The sequence below is a fragment of the Galeopterus variegatus genome, unplaced genomic scaffold (assembly GCF_000696425.1).
Source record: "Galeopterus variegatus unplaced genomic scaffold, G_variegatus-3.0.2 Scaffold140, whole genome shotgun sequence".
Taxonomy (NCBI): Eukaryota; Metazoa; Chordata; class Mammalia; order Dermoptera; family Cynocephalidae; genus Galeopterus; species Galeopterus variegatus.
Window position 1 is genome coordinate 959,523 of NW_007726251.1, and position 27,814 is coordinate 987,336.

Sequence of the window (27,814 nt, forward strand, 5' to 3'; positions counted from 1 at the left end):
TTCGGTAATGGGCCATAATAATCAACCACATTGTATATCGACAAAATAAAAATTTAAAAGAAAAGAAAAAGTCTTTATGTGAGATGAAATTCACATATAAAATCCACTCATTTAAAGTGTGCAATTAAGTGGTCTTAGTATATCCAGAGTTGTGCAGTCATCACCACAGTTTAATTTTAGAACACTTTTATTACCCACAAAAGAAATTCCATGCCTATTAGTTAATCTTTCTGTTCAACCCTCTTCATGTTAAAAATCTACATGTTCAAAACCCATAGATATATGGGTTTCTGGACTGTCCACTCTATTCCATTCGTCTCTATGTCCTCATGCTAGTACCACAGTCTTGATTAATATAATTTTGTATGTTTTTGAAATAGGGAAGTGTAAGTCCTTTGACTTTGTTATTGTTTTTCAAAGCTATTTTGACTATTCTGGGTTCCTTGTATTTCCATATGTATTTTAGGATCAGCATGTCAATTTCTGCCAAAAAAAAGGCAGTTGGGATTTTGATAGAGATCTACAAATCTGTAGATGAATTTGGAAAGTATTGCCATTTTAACAGTATTGTCTTATGATCAGTGAATACAGGATACCTTTCCATTTATTTAAATCTTTAATTTCTTTCCATGTTTTGTAGTTTTTCATGTGCAGGTCTTATATTACTTTTGTTAAATTTATTCCTAGTTATTTTATTCTTTTTGATGCTATTGTAAATGAATTGTTTTCTTAATTTCATTTTTGGATTGTTCATTGCTAATATATAGAAATATGATTTTTGTATATTAATCTTGTATCTTGTGATCTTGCTGAACTCATTAATTCTAATGGTTTTTTAATGGATTTTGTAGGATTTTCTATATATAGAAATACAAATAGAAACAACTTACAAATAGAAACAGTATTGCAGGTTGAGTATCCCTTATCCAAAATACTCGGGACCAGACGAATTTTGGATTTTGGATTTTTTTTTTTAATTTCGGAGTATTTGCAGAATACATACTAGTTGAACATCTCTAATTCAAAAATCTGAACTGCAAAATGTTCCAACGAGCATATCTTTTGAGCGTCATGTCAGTGCTCAAAAATTTTTGGATTTTGGAGCATTTCGGATTTGGGATATTCAAATCAGGAATGCTCAACACCTGTATTTCTGTTCCAGTCTGGATACCTTTTATTTCTTCTTCTTCCATTATTACCTTGACTAGAATTTTTGGTACAATGTTGAATAGAAGTGATGAGAACAGACACCTTTGTCTTGTTCCTGATCTTAGGGGTAAAGCTTTTTAGTCTTTGACCATTAAGTTTGATGTTAGCTGTGGGGTTTTTGTAGATTCCCTTTATCAGGTTGAGGAAGTTGTCATCTATTCCTAGTTTGTTGATTGTTTTTTTAATCATAAAAGGGTGTTGGATTTTGTCAAATGTTTTTCCTGTGTCTATTGAGATAATCATGTGATTTTTTTCTTTAAATATTCTATTAATATGATGTATTACATAATTGGTTTTCAGATATTAAAGCAACCTTACATTCGAACTTAGTCACAATATGTAATATTTTTATATTTTGCTACATATGGTTTACTTGTATTTTACTGAGGAATTTTGCATTTATGTTCATAAAGGATATTGGTCTATAGTTTTCTTTGTGATGTTTTTATCTAGTTTTGGGGTCATGGTAGTACTGTCCTCATAGAATGAGTTAGAAAATGTTTCCTCTTTATTTTTTGGAAGTGTTTGTGAAGGATTCATACGAACTTCTCTTTAAATGTTTGGTAGAACTCACTAGTGAAGCCAACTGAGCCTGTGCTTTTCTTTGTGGAAATTTAAAAATTATCAGTTCAATCCCTTTTCTTATTATATGCCTGTTCAGATTTTGTTTCTTCTTGAGTCAGTTTATATAGTTTGTATCTCTTTAGGAATTTCATCTATGTTATCTAATTTGTTGGCACAATTATTTATAATACTGTATTTGCTCAGTTTTTTTTTTTCTGATTTTAATAATTTTAGTGTTTTTTTTTCCTTGGTCAGTTCAGCTAATGGTTTGTCAGTGTTGTTGATCTCTGTTATTTTACTAATATCAGTAGGATTTGCAGTAATGTCCCCTCTTTCTTTCCTGATATTGGTAATTGTATATTTTCTCTTTATATTATGTGTGTATGGTATACGTATATATGTATGTGTCCATAGATACGTACACACACACAATGGATGGTATGTTACAGAAAATCTCTAGAGGAATACACCAGGAATTTGGTAACACTGGTTGCCTCTGGAGAGGGGAATTGAGTGGCAGAGGGCGAGTGAGGTTGATATACTATGTGACTGTATGACCTGTTCTAAAAAAGAAAAAAGGGATGCTGAGCCAAGGAAGACAATGTCTGTATTAAATGCCTCCATATCTGCCTTCCTGAGATTCTTTACTCTGGTTCATTGTTTTCTTCCTCTCCTCACCATTTCTCTTCCCTTTCCCCTTTTGGATCCTTCTGGAGCAGTCCATTCAAAGATCTGGGAGGGATTTCAGGGTGAAGGGTTATGTTCCTGCTTCATTATCTATGGATGTAAAACCTTTTTTTCCTTCTCTGGTCCCCTACAGAGCGACCTGCTGGTTGGGCTGAATCTGTCCTTGAGGAAAACACATCTGAGTTTGAGCCTGTCTTCCCCGGGTAACCTTCCCTGCAGTTCTCTTTAGCTTTCAGTCCAGCCCCTGCCTAGGTGTGAGAGAGAGATTCCCATTGGCTATCCTGAGGCTGATTTGAGGGGTCACTTTTTGCCAAGCTCTCTCTTTCCTTAATACCTGCTAAGCTTATAGATTGGTAATATAGGTATGCAAAAGTCAGAAGTGACCCACCTGTGTTCTTGCAGATGAAAAGCCCATGCACTCTTCTCAAGGGGTAAAGCCTCACAGAAGAGCTTGCTGGCGCATGGACAGGGGTACATTGGGTATACTTTACCAGGTAGCAAGCAGAGAGTGGGGGATGAGGAATGCCAGGGGGTCTCAGTATAAGTATATCTGTTTCAAGGCTAATTTTAGCTAAGAGTGCCAGCCTCTTATTAGCATGGGAAGGAATTTGCTGAGATTGAGTCATTTGGGATAATTCCTTAAAAAAAAAAACTTCATAAAAGCCACAGAAAAAGTGACCTCGGGAAAATCTAATAATTTTTGTTGGCTGACATCTGCCCCTCCATCCCTGTAGGACTATAGGCACCATCCAGCACTGCCTCCACCTGACCTCGGTACACACCCATTTCCTGTCCCAACATGGCCGCCCAGAAGTCACCACGATGCCTTTGGGTCTTGGAATGACAGTGGATTATATCTTCTTCTCAGCTGAGTCCTGTGAGAATGGGAACAGAAGTGGTAAGCCTGGTGGACACCGGGTTCCTAGAATCCACCCCAGGGTCCTTGGGAACAACTGATGGTAGGTCAGGCATTTGGTGGCATGGCTTGGGCTGCTGGGGCCTGACCAACAAAGGAACAAATTTCATACTCACCTGGCACTGGTCATCTTCATCATTCTCCCCCATAAGCCACTTGCCTGTCTTTTCTCTTTTTATCCTTAAATCATTAGAGAGAGGTGGGTTGAACAATCACTCTCCATCCCTATTTTAGAGATAAAAAGAGAGCACCAGAGCCACTTGCCTGTCTTTTCTCTTTTTATCCTTAAATCATTGGAGAGAGGTGGGTTGAACAATCACTCTCCATCCCTATTTTAGAGATAAAAAGAGAGCACCAGGAGGTGATCAGATTTGTTCAGTGGCAACCAGTTAGTGAGGGACTTGGTAGGTTAGAGACCCTATTTCCTATCTCCTCACCCCATACCAATAGCCACAGTCTAGCAGTCTACCAGCCCCATGCCTATTTTGTTTAAAGAATGTTCTTTAAAATGTTTGAATTGATTGTCCATATTTAAAAATCTGATTTTATACAGAAAATCTGTATTTTTAACTTCTCTCAGAAAATCCAGATCCTGTAAAGCTGGGCCTGTGTATACATTCTCCAGTTTGTCACAATCCCCCTGAACCCACCTGTCTTTATTCATTGATATCATGGAAAATCTCTGAGAAAATGAGGCCTCCTCAGCCAGAGGCTGCAGAAGGAGATGAGGGAGGGTGGGGCAGCCTAGGTGATGCAGCATACGTAAGGTATAGTCCCAGAGGGCCCCACCCTGTCCACCCGGTGCAGCGTGATTGTAGCTGCTTTACCCATTGGCTTCTGCTTTATGCCTCAGATCACAAGCTTTATCGAGATGGAACTCTCAAGCTCCTGGGCCGTCTTTCCCTCCTCTCTGAAGAGATTCTCTGGGCTGCCAATGGCTTACCCAACCCCTTCTGCTCCTCAGACCACCTCTGCCTGCTCGCCAGCTTTGGGATGGAAGTCACCGCCCCATGATGGGGCTTCCAGGGGAAGAGAGCTTCTCTTCCAGAAGAGCTCACTGGATCAGAGACTGTGGAAATATCCCATGCTTCTGGAAACTTAGATCCAAGAAATTTACCTCCCCTCCACTCCCCTCCACCTCCTTGCTCCCTTTTCCCACGGTTAGCTTTTCTCCAGGCCTGTACACGTTCTTTGCCTGTGGTCCCTGCCCCGCCCCAACCTCTTCCTAATCCTGTGCCACATACTCAGTGGCCCTGGGAGAGGCAAAAGGGGGGGTTCCCCCTTCCTTCCATGTATCCAGTGCTCCCCCTTGATTTTTAATTACCAGGGTTGTGGGAGCTATTGATCTCATTGGTTATTTGCTTTCAGGCCGTTTCTTGGTGTTACCTTCTGACCCGACCTTCTCTCCGCCTTCATGACCTCTGAGCCCAGCCCTCTTGCCAGGCATGCACATGTGAGATGTGCGTATCCTGCGTGTGTCCTCTTGGATGGGACTGCTGTGCACAGCCATGCCTGCCTCTGACCAGCACTTTCCACATTGGGGCTGCAGGCCCAGGGAAGATTGAGAGCATGACTGAGCAGCTGAGTGCTACCAGGCAGCAGCAGGCATGGGCCCTTCTCTCCTCTTGTCCTCTGTGTTTCATTAAGCATTCATCCTGCCAACAAGGGCACACTCGTCGTCTGGGCTCTGGGAACGAATGGGCCCCACAGCCTGGAGCAACAGATTTGAGGATGTGCTACCTGCCCCAGTGGGCTCTGTGTCTCCAGCCCAGAGCTCCTCACAGATCTGGCATGGTTTCTCCAGGGCTCATCCCTTTCCCCAGGCTTTCCTGAGAGAGGCACAACTTTGAACCCCTGTGTGGGGTTTAGTGGGCCAGGATAGTGGTGTGAGGTTTAAAACTCTTTAAGGGTGAGGAGGAAGAACCTTCAGGAAACTTATCTCACTGGACGCCGCAGCGTGCAGAACTGGAGCAAGAGTAGGGGTCCCAGTAGGGGGAAGAGCAGGTGGGCTCTGCAGCAGTCTCAGCCAAGACTCAAGACTTCAAGGGCTGTGCTCTTTCCTCTGCACACCTAAGAAGCAGTTTTCTGTTCTTTTCCTCCCACCACGTTTTACTTTTTTGCTGCCTCCCTCCTCCATTCCCTTCCATTTTCTCTCTAGAAAATCCTGGTATTTAGCTCAGGCCAAACCACCTCAGCAGAAAGGTGGTCTTGGGCAAAATTGGTACAGGAACTTGGGGTAGCAGTGTTTGAGGATTTGCTCTGCCTGGCAAGGCCTTGGTTGCTGGTTGCCTCTGCTTTCCCTCCCCTGACACAGGGGTACCCTGGCCCATTCAAGGGGCTACCTAGCCCACACCATGTCACCTGCATGTCTTAATTTTTCATTGCTAGGGTGTGGCCAGGGGCATTCCTGGGCCAGCTACTCCCCACATCTCCCTTAACTCAGAGTAGCAGCTGGCCTTTGTAGATTTGACTTGCTGTTGCCCAACTCAGCCTTCAGAATGGGACTGAAGACACTGGTCAAGAGGCTTGAGTTAGGCACAGTGAGACAGAGGTTAATGTTCTTTCCTTTTTTTGAAAGCCAAAGACCCAGCTTGAATTCTGCTGCTGTGTTCATGGTTATAAGCTTTCCTTGCCTAGCGTCTGGGGAATTTCGTTTTCTACATGTGTATTTTTAAACTTTATTCCTGCGTACTGGGCCTGTGCCTGTCTGAGCCCCATCCTATCTGGCCACACCCCATCATTCACTTTCTCTCCCATGTGCACCACCTAAGATGGTCTTAAGACACCCCGTTGGTTCCTAGGACTAGGGCCCATCGCTGTTCTCTTCTGCTAGGAAATAGAGGTTAAAAACAGCTAAAGATGGGCCGGCCCGGTGGCGCACTGGATAGTGCGCCGCTTGGGAAGCGCGGGGGCGCTCCCGCCCGAGGGTTCGGATCCCACATACAGACCAGTTCCCGCTCACTGGCTGAGCGAGGCGCGGGAGCAACACCGAGGGTTGCAATCCCGTTGCTGGTCCCGGTCCGGTACGGGGGCAACACTGAGGGTTGCGATCCGTTGCCGGACACGGAAAGAGACAAAAAAAAAAAAAAAACAGCTAAAGATGGGCCGGCCCGGTGGCGCACTGGATAGTGCGCCGCTTGGGAAGCGCGGGGGCGCTCCCGCCCGAGGGTTCGGATCCCACATACAGACCAGTTCCCGCTCACTGGCTGAGCGAGGCGCGGGAGCAACACCGAGGGTTGCAATCCCGTTGCTGGTCCCGGTCCGGTACGGGGGCAACACTGAGGGTTGCGATCCGTTGCCGGACACGGAAAGAGACAAAAAAAAAAAAAAAAAAAAAAAAAACAGCTAAAGATGGTAGAGGGCAGGAGCTTGATAAATGATCTTTTCCTTGTTTTATTATTTGTTTCTGTTTTGGCAATGAAATGAAAGTTTTAAATGGTCATTTAAATTCTTTTTCCAAATAAAGGTTTACCTATTTTCCCCCCTACTAGTGGTCATCTTATTAAGATCCTGAAGAGCATGGGGTCTTGAGAAAGGTCCTGGAGAATGAGGTGGGCAGAAAGGAAGAGACTGACGAGCTTCTGATCCTGGGGTGGAGTCTCAAGATCTAAGTCTAGACCAGAGAGATTTGTTGTAATCTCCCTCTACTAACTGAGGCAAATTCTCACTGCTCTGACGCATGGGAGGGATGAGGAAAGCCCCCTGCCCTGATTTTTGTTGGGGTGCAGCTCTCTTTTCCATCCTCACCAAGTGAGAGGAGAGCAGCTCTTTTGGCTGCTTTTCACTCTTACTCCATCTGCTTCCCTCATGCCTCCCACTAGTCCATAGTGTGCTGCAGGAGGGTCTGTGTGGAAAGTGGGATAAGATGTGTGTTTTCCTGGTCAAAGCTGTGGCAGCTGCGTGTGGCAGATGCTTCTTGCCAAGTGTCTATTTCTGATCATCTCTTGCATTCTGGAGCCAGGGCTGATCTGTGGCCATCTGTCACTGGGAAAATGTCTCTTCCTTCCCAGGCCTAACTCTGCTGGTACTTCTGTCCTCCTCCAGCCTCCCTACAGCCAAGCCCGTGTGCCCATGGGGAACCCTCAAACCAGGTGTAGCTTTCTGCCTTACATAAACAGATTTCCAGGCCCCACAGTAGACCTCTCAATCAGTCTCTGGGAATCTGAATTATTTAAAGCAACCTGGATGCTTTTGGTACACTACCTGGGTTGAGATCCACTGACTCAGTAGAAAGAAAACTTAGCCACGGATTAGGAACACCACTCATCATCTTGGCCCGGTTAGTGAGTGTAGGTAAGTTATTTAAACCTTCTGTTTCACTTTCCATCACTTGGTGAAATGGAAATTAAAGTAACAATCACTTCTACTTGTAAAGAATTTTCAGATCTGAGGTCTCTTTGTTTGGGCTTTGGCAAGAAGGGGATGCTAAATATTCCATGGAATTATTGGTAGGAGTTCGGCATGGCTAGTTCTCCCCAGCCAGTCTGGACCCTTGGGCCCATGGGCTGGGAAGTATTTGAAAGCTCTAAGCTTTGAAGTGTGGCCCAAGAGAGCCCTTTCCTAGCGTGGAGGGCTCCCCTAGTTGCCCCAGTCAGTTAACATTTGCATAGCATTTTTATCAACAGTTTACACAGTGCTTCTACTTATGCTATCAAAGACAGTAGCACTGCGAGTTGCCAGCTCAGGCATTGTTCAGTTATTACCTTTATATCCGAGGAAACAAAAATCCCAGAGATACATATTAAGGATCTTCTTTGCCTTATTTCTTGCCACCCCAAACTCCTCAGAACACAGCCTTTCTTGGGGTAGGCGAGAGAAATTATCTTGTAAGGCAGACACACATGGGGGGGTGATGTGGGGGCTGGGAAGGGGAGCTCAGAGGCAGGTTTAAGCTGGAGACCAAGAAGGGGTACAATTATCAGGCAGGCTGCTGCTTTTTAATTTTGTTTTTCTCCACAGTTCCTGCCCTGTGTAGTTAGAAACTGGAGGATTGTGTTTTGATTGGCTATATAATGCACAGTGTGGCTTCTCTTCTCCCAGGAGTAGAAGGTGCCACCTCTAAGTTTCCACCAGGGGGAGCTGCCCTGCAACCCTGGTGTGCCAACACCCTGGTGCACCCCTCCTCTCCTTTTCTCCCTCCCAAGCAAATGTGCAAGACAAAACTTCTAGGCAATAGCCAGCTAGGTGAGAGCCTCAGAGGGTGCAGAACTGTTGGATCAGGAGAATGTGGATTCCTGAAGGGAAACTCTGCCCTTCTGCCCCATCCCCAATCAGTTCTTGTGACTCCAAGGCCTGCGTGAGGCTCCAGACTGCTAAGAGCAGTCTCTAATGCTTAAATTCTTGAAGGTTTTGTGTTTCGCACAACCAAGTCCTTTCTGGCTAGAACGAGGGAGTCCACATATCTGTGTGCACATTGTCATGTGAGCTGGGCTCAGACTTGATCCTCCAGCTGGCCTGAGCTGGCCCATTTCTACCACCTGCCAGGCCTCAACAGCTGGTCCCCTCACCCTCCACTGGCAAACACTAAGGATAACCAGGCAGCCTGCATCTGGGCCAGTCTGCATGGTCCTTGGTGTGACGACTGTTTCGTATTGCCATTGCCTTCCACAATAGCATCAAAATGCCAGATCCTGACAGATGGGTGGCAGAGCTTCAAGCTTTTCATCTTTAGGGCTCTGAGAAGTGCCACCTGCATCCAAAGGTCCAACCCGATTTATCACATGTCTAAATTAGGCAGGCATGTGCTGTGATCCTGAGAGAAAGGGGCAGCAGGAAATGAGGCAGCCCCTGCCCCCACTTCATACAGGTTGGGTTCTGATCTTCCCAGGAGTTTGCAGTGACGTTTACTTCTGTGTTCTAAGAGTGGCCAAGCAGTGTCCATGATGAACCTGTTTGACTCACGACACAGCTCTGGTTTTTACAGGAGCAGCCCAGGGGCCTGTTTGCCTACCAGGCCCTTTACTTTGTATCATTTTGGCCGGACGTAAATGTGTAGATCACCAGACTGCCTTTATGAAAGGGTGTGCAATCCAAGGTAATCACAAATTCTGGTTAACCTTTACTGACAGGCTCTTTTTGGATTAAAATGAGCCCATAAGCAAGAAAAATGCCTCTTCATGGTGTACAGTCCAAGACATTCATGTATTCCATCAAGTTGCCTCTCTTCTTCACAGCTACATGCCTCCCCCAACCCCGTTACCACCACACTACTGAAAATGATGAAGTCTTGCTGTGCTAAACTGCACTTCTAGCTAGGACTTGTGGAGATTAGCTGGGATAAGGAGAAGTAACCTACCTCCTTGCTTACAAGTCTTGGTTTCACTCTTAAGCTGAATGAAAGGAGACCAGAGATGTGGGGAGGAAGGGTTAAGGCATGAAAATGCTGTGGGCTCTAAAAAATACTTTCTTCGCAAGTCTGGATTAAACTAGGCTTGTTTCAAAGTATGGCAAGAGGTCCAGAGCCAGAAGGACAATGGAGAGGAAGACAGCGGGTGGCGGAGGGACCCGGAGGTATTTTCCAAAGCTGTGGCTTTAACCACCATGGATTCTGGATTGGCGATTGTGATGAGAAGGGACTTCAAATTCCTGTTGCTATGGTTTCCTGAAATAGGCTCATCCCCTACAACACTCCCCCTTTTTCCTTTGTTCTTGATGGACTGCTGTGGACTAGGACAGGAAGAGGAGGGCTCCGGAACACATCCTGGGAACAGACTTGGGCCTCCAGGGCCTTGCTGTGTGGGGCTCATTTATGGCCGGCAGGGAAGATCTCCCAGATTAGGGTAAACGAGACACTGAATGGCCTGGACTCCAAAAGTTTCATTGTGACTGCAGGGGCTGGGAGGTTTCCTGTTCCCTGGTTTATGCTCCCCTTACTTCTGCTCAGGTTCTTCCTGGAGCCAATAGGGCTAATACTGGTAGGGGTTGGCCCCAGCTCCCAAAGGAAAGGAGACAAAGCTTACATGTGGTTTCTGCCCAGCCCATACAATCAGAGCTGGGGAGACTTTATTCCTTTCAGGGGAAAAGTGACAACAGGAATGAGGAGTGTAAAAGTGAAAGTGTGGGGTGATACTGATATGAGAACAGGAAGAACAAAGTCAGTACATCACGCAGCCAAACACAGAGCTGAAGGGAGGGGGTGGCCCATCATCACCAGGCCCCGCGGGCCAAGCACGCCCAGGTTTCTTCTCTCTTGCCAGACTTGAAGAAAGAGGGGAACTTGGGACTCCGGAGCACCAAGAGGGGGTGAGTGGGTCAACACTGATGAACACAGCTAGCACCACAGCAGCCCTACCTGGCCTGGGAAGCTGGTGGAGGCGATGGGACCTGGCAGACTCTCCCCCTCCCCCCACACTCCTCCAGAAGACTGTTTCCTGCTCTTCACACCATCCACACATTGGTGCCGCATGCACATCCCTGCGCTCCGAGGCCAGGGCACAGTGTGGAAGGTGGGCCTGCGGATGTTGCTGCAGCTAAGCCAGAAAACACTCCAGGCAGGAAAACCAGGCACACACATGCACACATGCCTCTGGGATTCTACCTGCCGGAATTAGGCCAACTCCCAGGGAAGTCAACTCTGAGCTGGAAGAGGAGGGTCATGACATGACAGAAAGGCCTGGAATTAGACGTGATCAGCTTCTTGGCTCTTTCTGCCCCTTGCAACCCCAGCCCCAGGCTTTACCATTGCATCCCAAGGCCAGTGGGCTGCTCTTTCCCCACTTGGCCATGCCTGAGTAAGGACAGGGGCCGCTGGCATGATGGGTGGGGGGAGTGTGAGAATGTGGCAAGGCCATGGAGGGAGAGGCCTGGCAGTTAGGTGGATAGGAAGGTGCTCTAAACCCAGCTTCCCAGTGTCCTGTCCCGCACGGAGCACAAGGAGCCAAGCTTTGGGGAGACCCAGCAGTCACCCCCTGCTCCAGCACACCTTACCAAGCGCTTTCTCTGACCTTACTTTGTCCCCTCCTCAGCCAGCAGCCCCATCCCTGGGGGCGGAGGAGCTGGAAGGCAGTCCTGAGTCAGGGAGCTGAGTCCCATCAGCCAGGCCCCTGTCCCTCACTGGAAGTGAGATGGGGTGATACCATGGATGGTGACTAAGGCCCCAAAGCCCCTGCCTCTCTGCCTGCACTGAAGCCTCGCAGCCAGGCCTGCCCCACAGAGCAGAGCCTCTGTAAACACACCCAGGAGGGGAGGAGGGGTTGCTACATATGAGAAACAGTTTAAAATAAATTAAAAAGCACCGCTATGTCCCGTGGTGGACGCCACAGACCCGAGGTCTCACCTCAGGAAGGGTGAGTGCCAGGGGACTCCCAGCTGGGGACCAGCACCCTCCCTCGCAGACAGCAGGGAGTAGGGCTTCGTTCTGCTCCCTCCTCCCCAGGGCTCCGGTCCCAGGGAAGGAGCCTATGGGTCACAGCGTCCTTCTAGGGCACCAGAACCAGGAGCAGCTCCCAACATATCTCCCTGACTCCAGCTCCCAGCTCCCTCACATCTCTTCCCCTCAAAGTCTGTCATTCCCCGGAAGTTCCCCAGAGGCTTCTGGGGCCACAAGGGACCTTGTTTCAGCCTCTTGCTTTCCATGCTGAGCTATCATGAAAACATGGAGACCACCACCCTCACTCCCTGAAAGCTGAGATGGGACAGTGGGCCAGGGGTCCCCATGCCCCTCTGATTGGCACGCAGGGATGAAGTCAGTACCTCCCCAGGGCCACTGACCCTATGAGGAGCCCAGAGAGGCAAGAGACTGACCAGCTGGCCTCCCAGGGTGCCTTTGGCTGGGCCCGACTGGGCCTGGCTCTGGGCCAAGAGCTGCTGGTTTGAAGAGCTGCGAGCCTCTGGTGCCTTCCCTGACGGGCACCCTCATCAGCAAAAGCAACTCCCTCCCTTCCTCTTTACTTCCAGGCATCACCCAGCTCCCTGGCAGGCTGAGAGCTGCACTATTTCTATTCCATTCCACCCTCTCTGGTGACCCAGCAACTGCAGAGGGTCTCTGGCTGGTCTCTGGTCTGCAGGGAGAGTGATGAGGATGACCAGCAGGCAGTGCCCACGCTGGGAAGAGCTTCAGCAGCATTTGTCCTCCTCCCCAGCCACAAGGATCCACCCCAGCTCCGCCCCGCTTGGGGAAACTTAGAACTTTCATATTTCCCACTTCAAAGCATCTCAGTAGACTTCCCAGCACAAGCTCTCTCTACTCCAGAGATTGCAAACTGGCATTCTCTTTCATCTGTTCCGGGGTTTTAAATTTTTTGAACTGACTGCCAACATTTAAAAATCAGTTTTCACATAACAATTCAGAGTTCTGGCCTCTGAAAAGTCATTCTGGCAACACAAAGCTTGCTTCCTCTATTAGAACAGCTAAGCAGCAGTGGCCCCTTTAGTAGGGAATGCCCTCTTCAGTTTGCCATAGTCCCCGCCCAGCCCTGTAGCCTTCTTTTAATCACCTGCTGGCCCCGTAAGCATTTGAGTTTACAGCCCTTCTGAGCCTCCCTTATCCAGGCCGCAGCTCCTCTAAAGCCTTCTGACATCTGCCTTTGGCAGACTGTAGCCTCAATATAAAAGTAATCTTAATTGTCACCTCACCCAACTACCCTTCCATGACCTGAATCCCCTCTACACCTTTCTGACAAGAAGCCATCTAGTCTTTGCAACAGGGGACTCACTACTCTCCAAGTCAGCCTGATCCAAAACTCTCCCCCACAACCCTTTCTCACATACACCCCCCAGTTCTCTGGCTCTGTCCCTCCTCAGTGGCTACACTGCACCAATGCCCCGCACCTCCTTGTTTCTTGACCTCCAGAATCTTCCCCCAGCCCTGCCAACTTCTCTCCACACCCCCTCATTTCCCCACCAGATATCTCATGCCTGACAGGCTGTGGCTGGGCCCAGCTGCTTAGGTTCTTCCTTGCCAGGGCCCTAATGAATTGCCACAAGTGACAGGCCTGACCATCACTGCAACCCCAAGCTTAAAGAGACTGTTAAAGGAGGAGAGATGGGCCTGGGGCACAAGCATCCTGGTCTGCTTGATTTCCCCAGCAAGGACTGAGGTATTAGAAAGCGGGGAACAGCAGAGCCCACTCCTGGCACTGCTAGGAAATGACCCAGGCCTGAGTGTCCCACCACATCACTCCATGCCCATCATGGTTCCCAGACCAGCTCCAAGATCTGCTCCGTCCCCACAGTTGTGCTGACCCCAGTGCAACTCTGGGCCCTCTGCACAGCCTAGCCCCTCCGCAGGGACCCTCTGGGCTACAGCAACAGGCAGGGCTGGCACTGAGCAAGTAGACTCGGTTAAGGGCTTGGGAACTCTTCACCCAATGGTCCTTTCCTGGGCTCTCCTGTAGCCCATTCCCAGCCTGGGGCTCTGCCAGCAGGTAGGCTCAGCTCACATAGCCTGAGGGCTCTCCTGGGCCACGGGCTCTCTGTCTTGGGGCAGATGTGGCCTATGCTAAGCTCCTGCTTTATGGGCTACAAAGACCTTTCTCAGGATGACTCCTACCCTGCTTCCCTTTCCCTGGGTCAAGATTCTGCCAAGGCAGACAACTAGAAAAATACCTTCACCCCCCACCCCACCCTCCTGCCACAGGCCTGGTGGGGCTGGGAAATTTCCCATAGATAGGATGCACCCAACTCCCAGACAGATGCTGGGGCAGGGGCACCAGCAAAACCAGCAAATCCTCCTCATCCAGCCTCGTGGCACTTAGACCTCCCAAGCACTGGCCTTCTAGCCATCAGCAGATCATTTGTTTTAAGTTTTCTCCAAATACTTTAAACTGCAGTTGTAGAGTTAAAAACTCCAAATAAAATACTAACTGCCTCTTGGCCCCAAGTTAGGGGGCTTGGCTCAGTGGGACGGGGAGCAGCTTGGGAAGCTGAGTTGCAAAACACTCTTCCTGTAGCCCCTTGCCCGCCCCTTCACCAGCCCCTCCTTGCCCATGAGCAAGGCTGGTTCCAGCAGGTGGGTCTGGGCCCCCAGAGGCAGGGGAGGCCTAGGGTGTTGGCTCCCGCCTCACACCCGGATCTGGTACCCGTTGAGGTCTGGCATGGCTTTGGGCTCGGAAGGCTTCTTCTCACCCGAGGGCCTGCAGGGAGGAACAGAGCAGAGCAGGGGGAGAGTAAGCTGGAGCGGGAGGGAGCAAGCTGTAGCTGCCCCTGCGGGCTCCCCCTCCAACCTTCCAGGGGCCCTCCAGCAAGTAGCAGAGCACATGAGGAAGGGAGTGTCTGGAAGCCCTGGCCTGCCTGTCCTCTCCTGAGTGTGGTCCCTGGCTCTCTCCTGCAGGCTCTTGCTCTTCGCTGCAGGTTGGCTGACTGGGCCGCAGTTGAGGGTAACAGCTTCAAGTACAAACCTCTCCAAGGGAAATCTGTCCTCTATAAAAGCCTCCTAGATCAAAGGCAGTGAGGATGAATATTTTGGTGCCAGAGGCCTGCTTGGTACCCTTAATTCATACCAGAGAGGTGGCTCCACAATGACAATTATATTTAAAGCAAGGGCCAGACTGATATGTAGGAGATGAAATCATAGGACAAGGCCTGGTATTTTAATGGTATGTTTTTGCCATCTAGATACAGACGAAAACCACAGACCATCTGGGGGAAAGTTATGTTCAAAACCATCTATCTACCCAGGCTACATACAGCCACCACTTAATGTTCAGCCCCCTCCCCCACTTCCCCGCCAGGGACATTCCTGGGAGAACACACTGCCTCTCAGGCCCCACCTCTTCCCTTGGCTTCCCACATCACCCTTTCTGCCACAAGCTGGGCCTTCTGTATGGACCTGCTGGCCCAGCACCAGGGCTCCATACAGAGGAACCAGTGGGCCTGCTGAGGGCTGTTTTGTCCGGAAATGGGACTGTCTTGCTGTGGGACATGTCAACACATAAACCCACTGGTCCAAACCACCTCCCTTGGGTGGGAACAAAAAAAGAGGGAAGGGGAGAGAGAGGAGAAGAGAGGGGTGAAAAGAGAGAGGGACCCAGAAGATGAGAGGAGAGGAAAAAAGCTTCTTTGGGCCCACCCAGGGTTATCCCATCTCTCACCGTCTTTCGCTGCGGCTGTTCCTGCGGTGGGGGCTGGACTGGCCCCGCTGCGGGGAGGAAACATCCTTCTTCCGGTCCTTGGTGGGAGAGGGAGGGCCTGTCCCTTTGCCAATCTAGGTGGGGAGAAAGAAACAAGAGCATCGTTCCAGGCTGCCCCAGAGCCCAACCATCCTGCCAGAAGCTGCCTGAGCAGGGCCCGGGAAGCCTCAAACTTTCCAAAGGGTCTTTCCAAACCTACTTCCCATGCACTAAAGCTGCCAAGGCAGGAGTACCTCAGCAGGGCTGCCCAATCCCCACTGGGTCTGAAGGTAGCACAGAAATGGGGGGAAGTCACTGAGTTGTCATAATATTGTAAAAAGCTCTCAAAGAAAAGGCCCCTTAACCCACACCAGGTAAACATGCGAGTTCAGGAAGTGGCCTGCCCATGTCTTAGCTTTGAGCTGGGATCCAACCAACCCCAAGAGTGACACTGGTTATCTTGAGCCAATCAGAAGTCAGACTGGCAGCTCTGTCTCTGATTCAAAGAAAAATGAGAAAAACATATGAATTGTCCTTTATGCAGCACGGTCAGCTTGACTTGAGTTTTCAAAACATGGAATGTACCGTGGGGTGCCAGAGAGGGGCAAATAACCTGGGGAGTCCTTAGCCCTGAGTAGGTTGGGAATCACAGGTAACTACTGGCTCCAACTGTAGATACAATCTGCTGTCTCGAAGACAATAATACTCCAAGCAGCAAGAGCCAGGGTGCTGGGTGGGTGACCCATGATTAGACAAGGAGGATCAGCTCCGGAGCAGAAGAGAGTAGCCGCTCTCTAATGCAGGATTGACTGCAGCCTGCTCCTGTCCTGAGGGAAGGCACCATCATCTGCAAGGTCTTGGCCTAGGGCAGCCCTAGCTATTGCAAACCCCTACCAGGACACCCTCAAGGCACCAGCGACAAGCCCGGATTCCCCATCAGGAGGCTGTGCTCCAGTCCCACGTGCCTCTCACTGTCTATAAGCAAGTCTCAGGGCTTCCTACCCTGAAAATGGAGCCACCACCTACTGTTCGCTGGCCTCCTGGGGCTGTCAGGAGAAGCAGTGGACAGGCAAGTGCCCAGGTTGGAGGCTGAAGTGGGGGTGTCAGGCTGCCTGGAGGGGCAGAGGCACCATGCAGCAATGACTGAGTGATGGGGAGGGGATGAACACCCCCCAGTCTAGGGGGACCCAGGCAGAGGCCAAAATTCTGCCTGCTGGAAGGCTCTGGGGCCAGTTCCTAAACAGATCAGCCCAACTGTTCTGGGTACAACACCCTCACCCCAGCTCCCAAAGACTCCTGTTCATCTAAGAGGGAGAAAAAACCACCATCCTTACTGTCTTACCCAGGGCTCACTCTTCTGACATTCTCCTAGTCCTTTATTGGCTGCAGGGGACTGGGGGAAGGGGTGGCTCAAGAGTTGGGATACATACACTGGGGGATGGGGAAGCTGCTCAACCCCCCACCCCACCTTCCCTCCAGATAGATAGGCCACGATTTCCCACCAAGGGATGCTTCCTACTAAAGTTCCCCCACCTGGAGTACCGCACCCCTGTCCTTCTTCACGTGTCCAAGACCTACCACTACCCAAACCCAGCTCACCCGATTCCTCCTTCGGGAGCCTTCCCCGGCCTGCCCACCTAAGGGGCCTACGACAATCCCACCACCGAGCAGAAGCTTCACACCTGTCCTCTCCCTTAGTCCCCACGCCATCTCTGCTGGGGCTGGGGGCACAGGGTGAGGGCGTGGAGGAGTGACCCCCCCCAGGAAGCAGCGCCCCTCCCCTGTCCCGCCCCTGACCTTGAGCCGCATGTCGCGCGCGTGCCGCTCCAGCTCCTTGCGGAGGTCGTCGCGGCCCAGCCTCTCGACGTCCAGGACGGAGTGCTTCCACTCGATCTGCTCCACGCTGTGCGGGTCGTGCGACACGCACTGGCCCAGCTTCACCTTCTTGAGCTGGTGCCAGCAGCGGCCGTAGGCGGCCTCGAAGTCCAGCACGAGGTCGCTGAGCGTGCGGAAGGCGGGCGGCTTGTACATCAGGTCCTCGCGCCGGCTCATGCCCAGCGCGCCGTAGCGGCCGCCCAAGTTCACCCCCAGCACGATGTGGCGGAAGTAGTTCCCTGAGAAGTAGGTCTTGAAGCTGATGGGGAAGCGCTCCAGGGTGGGCATGCTGTTGGTGAGGTAACTGGCCGGTCCCAGAGCTAAGGAAAGAGCCCCGAGAGGCGCAGGGGCCGGCGGCACACGGGACCGGGGCTGCGACGGCCCCCACCCCTGGGAGATGCTGTGCCCAGGGGCCCCAGACGTGGCCCCCGAGTGCAGACACCACGCGTGCTCGTCCCCGTCCTTCTGTCATCTAGCATCCAGCCCGGTACACAGCAGGTGCTCAGCACAGTGACCCTTTATAGGAACGGGGCTCTCGGTGATCAGTGGTCGCTGCCCCGAGGTCGAGCAGGGCTCACAAAACACTAAGACCTGACGCCGCTACTGCGGCCGAGGGAGGGATGACAGGCGCCTGCCTCCTCCTGTCTCCCGCCGCCCCTGCCAGTCACGGGGCTGGGCACTTCCCCTCAGCTACGTTCTTGGACACGTTCTCTCATTCACACAGCTCCTCACAGATGCAGACCGTCCTGCTCAGTCTCTCCTCTCACCACCGCCCCCCAAACACAAATACTAACCATTGCCCTTCAACTAAACCCAGCCCATGCCAGGCCCTGGGAGGCCAGCACTGTGCCCACCCCAGCCCACACCATACCACCGGCCCGGCTACCCGGAGCACGCTGCACTGGCCCCACTGCCACCTGGCCGGCTCCTTTGCAGGCCTTCAGCGTGGCGGGCATGGCCCACTTCCCTTTCTACAGCAGGGCTGCTCCGTGGCTTGTTCCTCCGCGGCACTCACCACCACAGGCGCAGTCTGTACTTGCTTGCTTGTCTCCCCAGCTAGAATGTAAACTTCCTGAGGAGAAAGACCTTGTCCGTCATGTTCTCCACTGTTTCCCCAGGGCCCAGCACAGAGCCAGGCACATAACAGTTACTCAGTAAAACTCATCTTGGATAAATGGGTACAAGGAGATGAATGGATAAAAGCATGGAGCAGATACCACCTACAGAGGCTGCACTAAGTGTCTTACATGCACGCACCCACTCAGTTGTCCTAACAACTCTGTGACAGCACTACCATTATCCCCTTTTGCAAAGGACGACTCTGAGGCTCAGAGATGTTAAGGAACCTGCTCAAGGGTCACATGGTGAGTAAGCCGTAGAGCCAGGATTCAAGTCCAGGTCGGCCTGACCCAAAGCCTGTATTCTCAGATACTACCGTATTCCTCCCAGTGCTAAACTCATTCCAACAACAGTTACTGAGCCTGATTCCTTGAGGGTGACCAAGGAATCAGGGATAGAGATGGGTAATGCAGCCCTGCCCTGCAGAGGTTCAGAGTGCAGTGGGGATGAGACACAGGCAGAAACTCAGTATAGCGCCCAACATATGTGCAGTGACTGCGGGAGCTGTGGGGACACAGGAGAGGGATCCCTCACCCAGATGGGGGCTGCTCCTGCTTTCTTCCTGCCCACAAGCCACCAGTCAACCCCTGAAATGCCTCGGGTGTGTGTTCGGGGGAGAAGGGAGCTGTCTCCCTTCTACGATGTCATCAGGAGCCTCCACTTTGATGTGTGGCCCCTGAAGGAGAGTGAATGTGGGGTCATGAGGAGGTACGGAACTGGCCTAATGCTCATCCTAACAAAGGACACTACAAGCAGGGCAATGCAGCTCGGGCTCGTGTAAATGGGCCTGTCCTGTCAGCATGTGACTGTCCCAGTGGTGGAGTTAGCTCTCAGGACCTCTGGGGAGGAGGGCACCCGCAGCCTCTCTGTGTGAACTTAAGGCACGTATGTCTATGTGAGGGGTGGGGGAGCGACCCTCGGATCACGGCCCTCCTCCTCTTGGGGCCTGTCCCAGGGAACAGATTCCTCCTTGTCCCATGAGGTAGCCTCACCTTGCCCTCCTGACCCTCACCATCTGGGCTCCTCTGCAGCACTGAGCCATGCGGGCCACCCATTCCTGGGGTGACAGACAAATGCTTAAACTGGCAGGGAACATGGGGGAGTGGGAAGAGATGAAACAAGACTGGCCTTCAATTGGCAAAGCTGAGGAATAGGTGCACTGGGAGTTCATAAGATTGTCCTGTCTACGTCTGAACAAGTTTAACAATTTTTTTAAATAAGATGACTTTTTTTAAAAAAAGTAGGGTTCTGGTGCTGACCACTCGGGATAGAGAACCAGCCACGAGCACCTGCCTCGCCTCCCCCTCGCTTGCATGGGGGCACTGGGCAGGGCAGCCTCTCCTGGGGCCTGTCTGGCTACCTCCTGCTACCCTAGTGACCCGGCTATAGGCTCCACTTCTGCCCTTTGGCAGGATGACTGAGAAACCCCATTTGTGTTTTTTTGAGGCAGCTCTGCTTCAAAGATCCCATCCATCATCTCCATAAATCACCATGTCCTAGAAACGCCAACACTTGGGCATCCCAACAGCTTCTCCCAGAAGGCCTGGCTCTTGCAAATGACACAACAGCCTTTGTGAGGCAATGTGCCCGGATTCAGGGTTCAGAGAATAGGGTCACTGTGTCCACATGACTCAGTAAAGAGCCACCCAGCAAGCCCAGGAAGGCAGCAACTGGGTTGTGGGCCTCCCCAGGCTCCTTGACCTTTGGGGGCTCCTCCACCTCCAGGCAATGACTGCATAGAAGAGGGCTGGGAGAGCCCTGGACCTCACACAGCCCTCCCCTTTCACAGCAGGAAGCTGAGGCCCATAGGGGCCCCTCCCAGGCCTCCCAAGGGTAGGAAGGATACATTCCCAGGATCACGGCTTCCAGGCATTTGATTGGCAGAGCCTCTTTGGTCATTTCCTTGGCCAGGTCCATCAGCCTGTAGGAAAGAGAGACGAGGCTGAGATCAGCACCTCCAGTCCCTTCCGGTGGGGAAAGTCAGGAGGGGGCAGGGCTCCTCCCCCCACCCCTCCCCTTCCCCTGCAAACTGCCCTCTCAGGCACAGCACCTCCCCGCCCCCACACCCCCACTTGGAGCCTGCATGGCTGGGGAAAGAGGCAGCCGCTGGTGATAAGGAAGGAGGCCCACTCTCCCTCCCCTCTCTCCTCTCACTTCCTACTCCCTCACCAAGCTCCTGCTCCAGTAACCTCTGGGGGAGGGCAGCAGGAACCCGGGCAGGACCTGGACAGCCAGTGGTGGGAGGAGGTGGGGACCTTGGTTTTGATCTCTTCTAGAGCACAGCATTGATCTCTTTCTGACACCCCTGAACATGGCTTCTTTGAAGAGCTTGCAAATTGACTGCAATTGCTCCCCCATAGTGGGGTCTGGATGTGCGATCTCAGGCCAAGAGCCACCTGGTGAACCCCAATGTGCTCCTGAACTTGGAATTAAGGTCATTTTAAGACAGCCTATCCCTGAGTCCTGGTTCCTCCCTCCTCCCCAGTGTTGCCCCAGGGCCTGGGGTTTCAGCTTGGCCACTGACTTTTTGTCCAGGAGGGTGTCTAGACTCCTCCACCCCAAATGAGGCTTGAGCGGCCCCCAACACACAGCAGCCACAGTACAAGAGCAAAGCACTAAGGTTAGGGAGGCTGTATTACACCCAGGGACTTGGAAAGGAAGTAATTAGGTAATTTTGCTAATAAACCATTTAAAGTATTTTTCACAAGAAAGCAAACATAGATTATGTGTGTAGCAAGATGTAAAGTTCACATTAATTTTTAAAAGCTTGTGGGCATCTTTGGGCTGACACCCCCCATCACCCCCACCCTCACCCCACCCCCATTAATTACTCTCCTCTGCCCTCTGGGCTTCACTGGCAGAAACTTTCTTAAGCAAACGTATCCAGCCAGGGGTGTACACACTGAGTGGTGGGATGGGAAGTGAAAGATACAACATTCTGGTGGAGTCCTTCCTGTTGCTCAGACACTGGACCTTCTACAAATGACCAGCAGAGTCCAGTAAGGCAAATGGGGTGACCACGCAGGTGCCCTGCAATGGGGAGTGCACAGGCAGGGAACAGAAAGATGGGTGAAGGGCTCACTTCCGCCAGGCCCACCTTTCATTAAAAAATAAAAAAAATAAAATCTGAGGCTCATCTACAGACAGTCTACCTGGGACCACCCTCTATCTCCATCAGGTCAGGCTGGGGGTCTGGGTGACTGCCCGCTACCATACCAGCTCAGCATGAGCGTCGGGGTTTTCTTTCCATAAAGGTAGCCCTGGCTGTTCATCTTAGCCAGGTTTCCCTCCTTATGACATTCTTAGGATCCCAGGGTGGTATCTGTCCCTGATGGCTGGCTTCCATCGGGAGAGTCCCTGCCTGCTCGAAGCTTCCACTCAAAGGCACACCACAGAGGATCCGACCCAGCCTTCAGACAGAGGAATGGGGCCTTCCCATACTTACCCTGTCAGAGGTCTGCTCTTCTTAATTTCAAAGAACTGTGTCCCTGTGTGATTGTACCTGTGGGCACCAGTTAAGGGCTTCCTGGCTTGGTCTGAAACAGGTTGTCCCTCTCCTCCCAACCATCCCCCAGGCCCCAGGGGCCCAGCACTCCCAGTGTTGCAGGCTGGGGAAGGACCGCACCAAGTGCGTCCCAGGTGGCACCTGGGAGGATGCTCAAGTCTCCTGCAGGGGAGAGGCTTCTCCTCCACATGCCCTTCTCTGTCTTTCTCCTTCGCCCTCCTTGGCTTTCACCCTCGTTCTCCCTGGCCTCCCTTCCTAGGACGGGAGACATGGGGCAGGCAGCCAGTTCGGCCAGGGCTGGGGAAGAAGCTGCAGCTGGGTGGGGACAGCTCTCTGTAGCCCTTCATTTTCCAACCAGCTGAGAAGCAACATGAACTGCGAGGAGAAGGCTGGGGGAGGGGGTCCAGCTCAGCCTCTAATTGCGGGGTGCTCCTGAGCCAACCACCTGCCCTCACTGGCCCACATTTTCCCCATTGCAAGGGGAGGGGCTGGAACCGATTTTCAGCTATCAGCCAGGGCTTTCCCTACTCAGGACCCTTGTCTAGTTTTCCCACCTCTGACCTCATCTGCAGCCAGGAGGGCTGGGGGAAAGGACCAGGACACACACAGCTCTGGGACAGGGTGCAAGGGCTGCAGAGGCTGCAGGGGGCCAGAGCATGGACACAGGCAAACCTGGATTCATGAGAGCCCAGCTCTTTCCATGCTAGGCAGCTGACCTGCCAGGGAAGGAAAGCCAAAGAACTGGGAGAAAATTCCAAGATGAGGAACTTATCTCCTTGAGCATAAAATACTGTTCATCCTCCCTTCTCCCCCAATCCTCCTTTAAAACCAGTTTTTCACCAGCCCCAAGGGAGCTTCCTCTCTCTTCCTCTGCAGGTTTGGATGGATGATAGAGGTGATCCAGACTTGGTCAACCCACCAGTGAGTCACTCAGGAGACATTTCTCCCTCTTTACCCCATCACACAGTAGCAGGAGGAAGCAGGTAGCAAAGAGGCTGGAGTGGGTCCAGCACACAGCAGACACCCAGAGGGGACAAGGTTCCAGGGAGCACAGAGATGCCATGTGAATGGCACCCCTGGAGTTGTGGGATAAGGAAGCTCTGCTGACTCTCCAGCCTTGTCTGGAAACAAGCCCCACTTGGCCCTTGGGCACATAACACCAGCCAGAAGGTGGCCGTGACCCTGGACCAGAGAGGATACTGCAGCTCCCTGATGTAGCGCTGCACGGCTTCCAGGCGCTCAGGGACAGGCGTAGACGGCTGGAATGTAGGCACACTTGGTATGGGAATCTGGGGACAGAGAAAGAGCTTGGGTCACAAGAGAAGGTTCACCCCGGAGTTTCCAGCACACCAGACACCCAGGATTTGCCCCCAGAGGAGCCACACCCTGAGAAGGGACAACCTGCGTTCCAGCTGCTCCTACCAGGGCCCCATCCCAGCCGTTCCTTCCCTCCTGGCACTTGATGACTTTCCAAATTTGGAGTTTATGTTGATGTTCCAATTTTATGCTTCTTTAATACTTTTAGAAAAACAGGTTGATTCATCTACTGTTTTTAATTTTAAATATTCATCAACTTCAAGGCTTAACAAGAATGGCAATGTTGGGGTTAAGTTCATTTGGGTTTGGGGTCCAGTCTGGTTCAAGTGCTAGATCAAAACTGGTTTACCCAGTGTTCATCCTCTCCTGGAAGGGATGAACGTGTCCTCAGCAGGGGGTGTCACCCACCCCAGTATCATGGCCACATTTATAAGGCCTTCCAGAGCACCAACCTGAACTGTCTGGGGAGTAAGTCAGCGAGAGCAGGCCAGAGGGACATATTTTGGAACAGCTGTTGCTGTGGCCCTACTTGCTGGGGCCTAGCCGTTTAGGAGGAGTTTCATAGAAACAATGGGGCCCTGGGTTCTCCTTCAACACCTCCCTTTCCCCCCAGCTCCTTGCCTAAGCAGGACAGGTAACCGGACAACCAGACAATCCTACTCACCAGAATGGCAGGTGCTTCCTGATGCCTGGGAACCAACAGGCTGTGTGCTGACCGGAGTCAGGTCAGGACAGCAGACCCAAGGCTGTCCCTTGGCCACCAGGCATTCTCCAGGAAAGAGGCCACAGCACAGATGTGGGTGCCTCTCCTGCCAGGGGAGCCCAAATCCTGACGCTCAGGAGGCTAAGTAATGTGTCAGCTAGGGTCCTCTGGGGTCTCAGAACAGACTTCCAAGGAAAGGCCCACCCCTCTGGGCACAGCCAGCTGTGAGGTGATCTCAGTCTCCTCACACAGAAAGGCTCCACCCTCTGCCCTCCTAGGCCTCCACCTGGCCCTCCAAGGCCACACAGAGCCCACCCACCTGGCTGGGGCTGCTGAGTCCCAGTCTGTATGTCAGGAGTATGTGTGAAGGGAAGGGGGTAGGGCGGGGTGGGGGGGGAAGGACCCAGTTCTCTTCCTCCTTTCCCTGGGAGGCTCTCCCAGTGGTGGGGACACCGAGCCCAGAGGGCACTGCCTTTTAATTCATGTGGCTGCAGTGGCTGGGGCTCTGACAGGGACGGAAATGACATACCAGTTATTTCTGTACATTCGTGTCTGGGGTGCTGCTGAGGGCAGGGGGACATCTAACAGACACCTACTCTCTTCACAGGATGGAGAGGCAAGAGGAAGAGGCCTCCGGTCTGGCGACAGCTTTGCATGAACTTCCTCTCTCCCCCTCCCTCACTGGTCCTCTCCTTCCCATCTGGGCTGTCCCTAGCAACCACACTGGCTCCATCTGGAGGAAGCTATTTCCTCTTTCACATCATTCTTCCTCCCCAAACTGGTGCCACCACTGACAGTCACCAACAGGATAAAAGCCCAGGGGAGAGGGGCTCCCCCTCTTCCTGCCTTACCACTCTACGCCAAATGGGCTCCAGAACTCTCTGAGGGCCTGGCCTGGCCTCCCGGTATCAAGGATATGGGGGTGGGGAGATGGGAGAGGAATTAGAGGAATTACTTAGCAACTTTCTTAGCAACTTCCTATGCAGGTCCAGCCAGTCACCTGACCTCCTCAGGTACAGTCCCTGCAGGCAAGTGGGGCAGGCAGATCATCCCCAGTTGTTAAGTGGCCCGAGGAGCTTTAGGTAAGGACTGTATGTGCAACCTCTCAGGAAGAGCTCCAAACAGGAAGGGAGCTGAGCCCAAGAACCATTCGCCCAAACATACCCAGAGCTGGTCAGGCACACAAAAACATCAGCACCTGCCATCCAGACAAAGGACCCAGGATCCAGCTGCTCTGTGAGAAGGAAAAGAGTCAAAAAAAGACCTAGGATTCATAAGCAGGGCCTTAGAGGCCACCATCAACAAGGCTAGGCTGGAAGGAGCTGTCGGGACAGCTTCCTGACTCGTGCTACCCCCTGCAGACAGCGCCTACACCTGTTTTCTGAGTGCTTAGCACAAGCACAGACACATTCACTCACACACAAACAAGAAAGATGCTGTACGTCCACATGACCAGGCCCACGTTAGAACTGGTTGCCTGGGTTTGTCCCCAACCCCTACCTGGAACTGGAGCCAGGAATACTTCCACATTGTTGAGGGGAGGGCTTAAGTGGGGTACAGTGGGGATGGGTAATATCAGTCCCCCAGATCTCCTCAGGGACAGCTGCTCCTCTACTACCAAGGCTACCCTTGCTCCAGGAACTCCTACAGTCCCGAGTTCTGCTAAGACATTCTCACTGGTGAGGTCCATTTCTGTGTAGCTCAGTGAGGCTCGGGGAGGGGGGTAGAGCCCAGCAGGCAGGAAGCGCTATGGCCTAGAGATTAATAGAGTGACTCTAGAAATCCTGTCTCTGCCATTTATGGTCTGGTGATGTTAGTGAAGCTCTTTAACTTCTCTGTGCCTCAGATGCCTCATTTGTAAATAGAACTAACCTCATAGCATACATAAATGGTGCAGGCTGGGGCCTTAGAACAGGGTCTGGCACGTAGCAAAGGCTCAGTTCCTGCTCACTGCCATTGTTATTAGTGTGTGCCGAAGGTATCGGGCAGCACGTGCTGAACCCAGCAATGTCAATCTCATTCTGTAGGAGTGCAGTGGCCAGAGTCAAAGCTAGACCTTCAGCAGCTGCGTCTGGGGTATGTGGCCACTAAGCTTTTGAAGGTGGTGGCAGCTTGAAACCCCAAGAAGAGCTTCTTATCAAGGATCATAAATTGTTGCTAAATTTGGGACCCTTTGAAACTGCTGCCCTTTACCATATTGGCATCGTCCTTGTAAAGGCTGTTTCTACAAAGTGCTTATGGGGTGGTTTGCTGCAGACTCACTAAGAAGCTCCATTTACTGGATACCTATCAGACTCTCAACTAATGAAGCATCACATGCTATACATCAATTCCTCTCAACACCCGTCTGAAGTGGGCATGCTATTATCCCTATTTCACAGCTGAGGAAACTGACACTCAAGGCAGTTCCATACCTTCCTCATGTAAGTAGCTATGGGAGAGGTCGGACTTGTGCCTGGTGGATTTGACTCCAGCACTACTCTGCAGGGGTTCTGGACTCAATCACCTGCAAGTGGCTAATGGGGCAGGTGAGTGGTGGGGGCTGTGGCACACCGGGGGAGGGGAAACCACTCCTCAGCCCCAGCTGACAGCTGCCTGTGAGATTGTAGATCCTGTGTTCCCAGATCTTCTCATTTTCTGAAAAGATGCCAAAAATTTGGATCTTTGTCCAAGAAATCTCCCAGTTTTTAATTTTGGTTCAGGTGGTCTTTTAAAACATTGTGCAATCCCAACGAAACACTTCTTGGGCCCACCACAGTGTGACCTCTGCAGAGAATGCCTTTGTGCCAGCCTCAATGGCCTGGCCACTTGGGAGGGGGCGAGCCAGTGGCTGGCCATCAACCAGCGCTGCTTTCCCCAAGGCCTCCTGATTCCTCCACTCCTTCCAGACTCTGAGGGCTCCCTTCTACTTAGGGCCAAGCAGAAGAGGAACTCATGTAGATGCATGTGGTTTCTCTATCTGAGACACTTTTCCCATGGTTTGAGGAGGGGAAGTTTCAAATTTTCCCAGACTTCTCAAAAATTCTTTCCACCCTACCATACTGCTGTCAGTCACAACCCTTCCCTCTCCCCCATAATAATTTAATTTCTTCATTGATGTTTTCCCTCTACATGAGAATTGGAAATGACAAGATGACATTATAGACCAGTCGCTAATGAGCTAATTGATTTTTTGTTTTTTAGTCCCTAGGAGTGGTGACAGTTCTGCAGGGAACCATTCACACTCTCCTACGGCCTGACACAATCAATCCCACTTTAAGATGAGAAAACTGCAGCTCAAATAGGCCACAGGAGCTTGCCTAAGGTCAGGCTACCAATGTCCATCTCTTCGATGCAACTTTCTCTTCTAGGAATTCATCCCAAGGAAATAATCAGAGATGAATCTCAAATTTATGTTTCAGAATGCTTACCACCGTGTTCATTTTAAGAATAAAATATTGTTAACAATATCTAACCGTAGGGAATTAGCTAAATAAATTATCAGGCAGTGCAGAGGACAATTACGCAGCCATTCAAAATCAATCTACATTATGTTTCCTCTGGAAACATTAGGCAGTTGCTCAGCCTTCAACCTCTAATTCTATTTTCTCAGAAGACATTTTCTGATGCCTCTACCAATAAACTTGGTAAAAAACAAAACAGGCCACTTGTCCCCAGGTCTAATCCACACTAACTGCCATTCTTTCCCACCTGAGCAGGCAGGACTAAGCACTGGGCTCTGACCTCTGTCCAAAGGGCTCTGCTCTGGGGATTTCAGGCCTCTGCGTTTGGAAGAGTGCTTCCTTAGTCTTAACCATAATGTTTTTTGTTTGTTTGTTTTTAAATATTGGCCATGTATTTCCACATAGCACTGTACAGCACAGAGAGTCTCA

The 27,814-nt window shown here is 51.4% G+C and overlaps 2 protein-coding genes across 2 annotated transcripts in view; one reads left to right on the forward strand and one right to left on the reverse strand.

The window, feature by feature from the left end:
* Positions 1-4,717, forward strand: part of ANGEL1 (angel homolog 1 (Drosophila)) — a 41,484-nt gene extending 36,767 nt beyond the window's left edge. Inside the window, exons 8-10 of the mRNA XM_008590466.1 lie at positions 2,594-2,663; positions 3,195-3,358; positions 4,230-4,717. Coding sequence (XP_008588688.1) covers positions 2,594-2,663; positions 3,195-3,358; positions 4,230-4,390 — 395 coding nt within the window. The 3' untranslated portion in view covers positions 4,391-4,717. The remainder of the gene's footprint in view (positions 1-2,593; positions 2,664-3,194; positions 3,359-4,229) is intronic.
* Positions 4,718-12,783: 8,066 nt separating this feature from the next.
* On the reverse strand, positions 12,784-23,211 carry VASH1 (vasohibin 1). Its single transcript, XM_008590407.1, has 6 exons — positions 23,123-23,211; positions 21,863-21,919; positions 20,264-20,338; positions 17,221-17,602; positions 15,406-15,518; positions 12,784-14,448 (listed from the first exon to the last, which is right to left on the reverse strand). The coding sequence occupies exons 3-6, from the start codon at positions 20,332-20,334 to the stop codon at positions 14,376-14,378; spliced, it is 639 nt and encodes a 212-aa protein (XP_008588629.1). The 5' UTR covers positions 20,335-20,338; positions 21,863-21,919; positions 23,123-23,211; the 3' UTR covers positions 12,784-14,375.
* Positions 23,212-27,814: the final 4,603 nt, after the last annotated feature.

What these genes read in the sequence shown, in the direction of transcription:
- VASH1 (XM_008590407.1), bottom strand. Translation starts at nt 20,334, where the DNA reads ATGGACCTGGCCAAGGAAATGACCAAAGAGGCTCTGCCAATCAAATGC. An exon ending in GAAGCCGTGATCCTGGGAAT is followed by an intron (nt 17,603 to 20,263) that starts GTATCCTTCCTA and finishes GGGACCGGCCAG; the next exon opens with TTACCTCACCAACAGCATGC. An exon ending in AACAGCCGCAGCGAAAGACG is followed by an intron (nt 14,449 to 15,405) that starts GTGAGAGATGGG and finishes TCCTCCCTGCAG; the next exon opens with GCCCTCGGGTGAGAAGAAGC.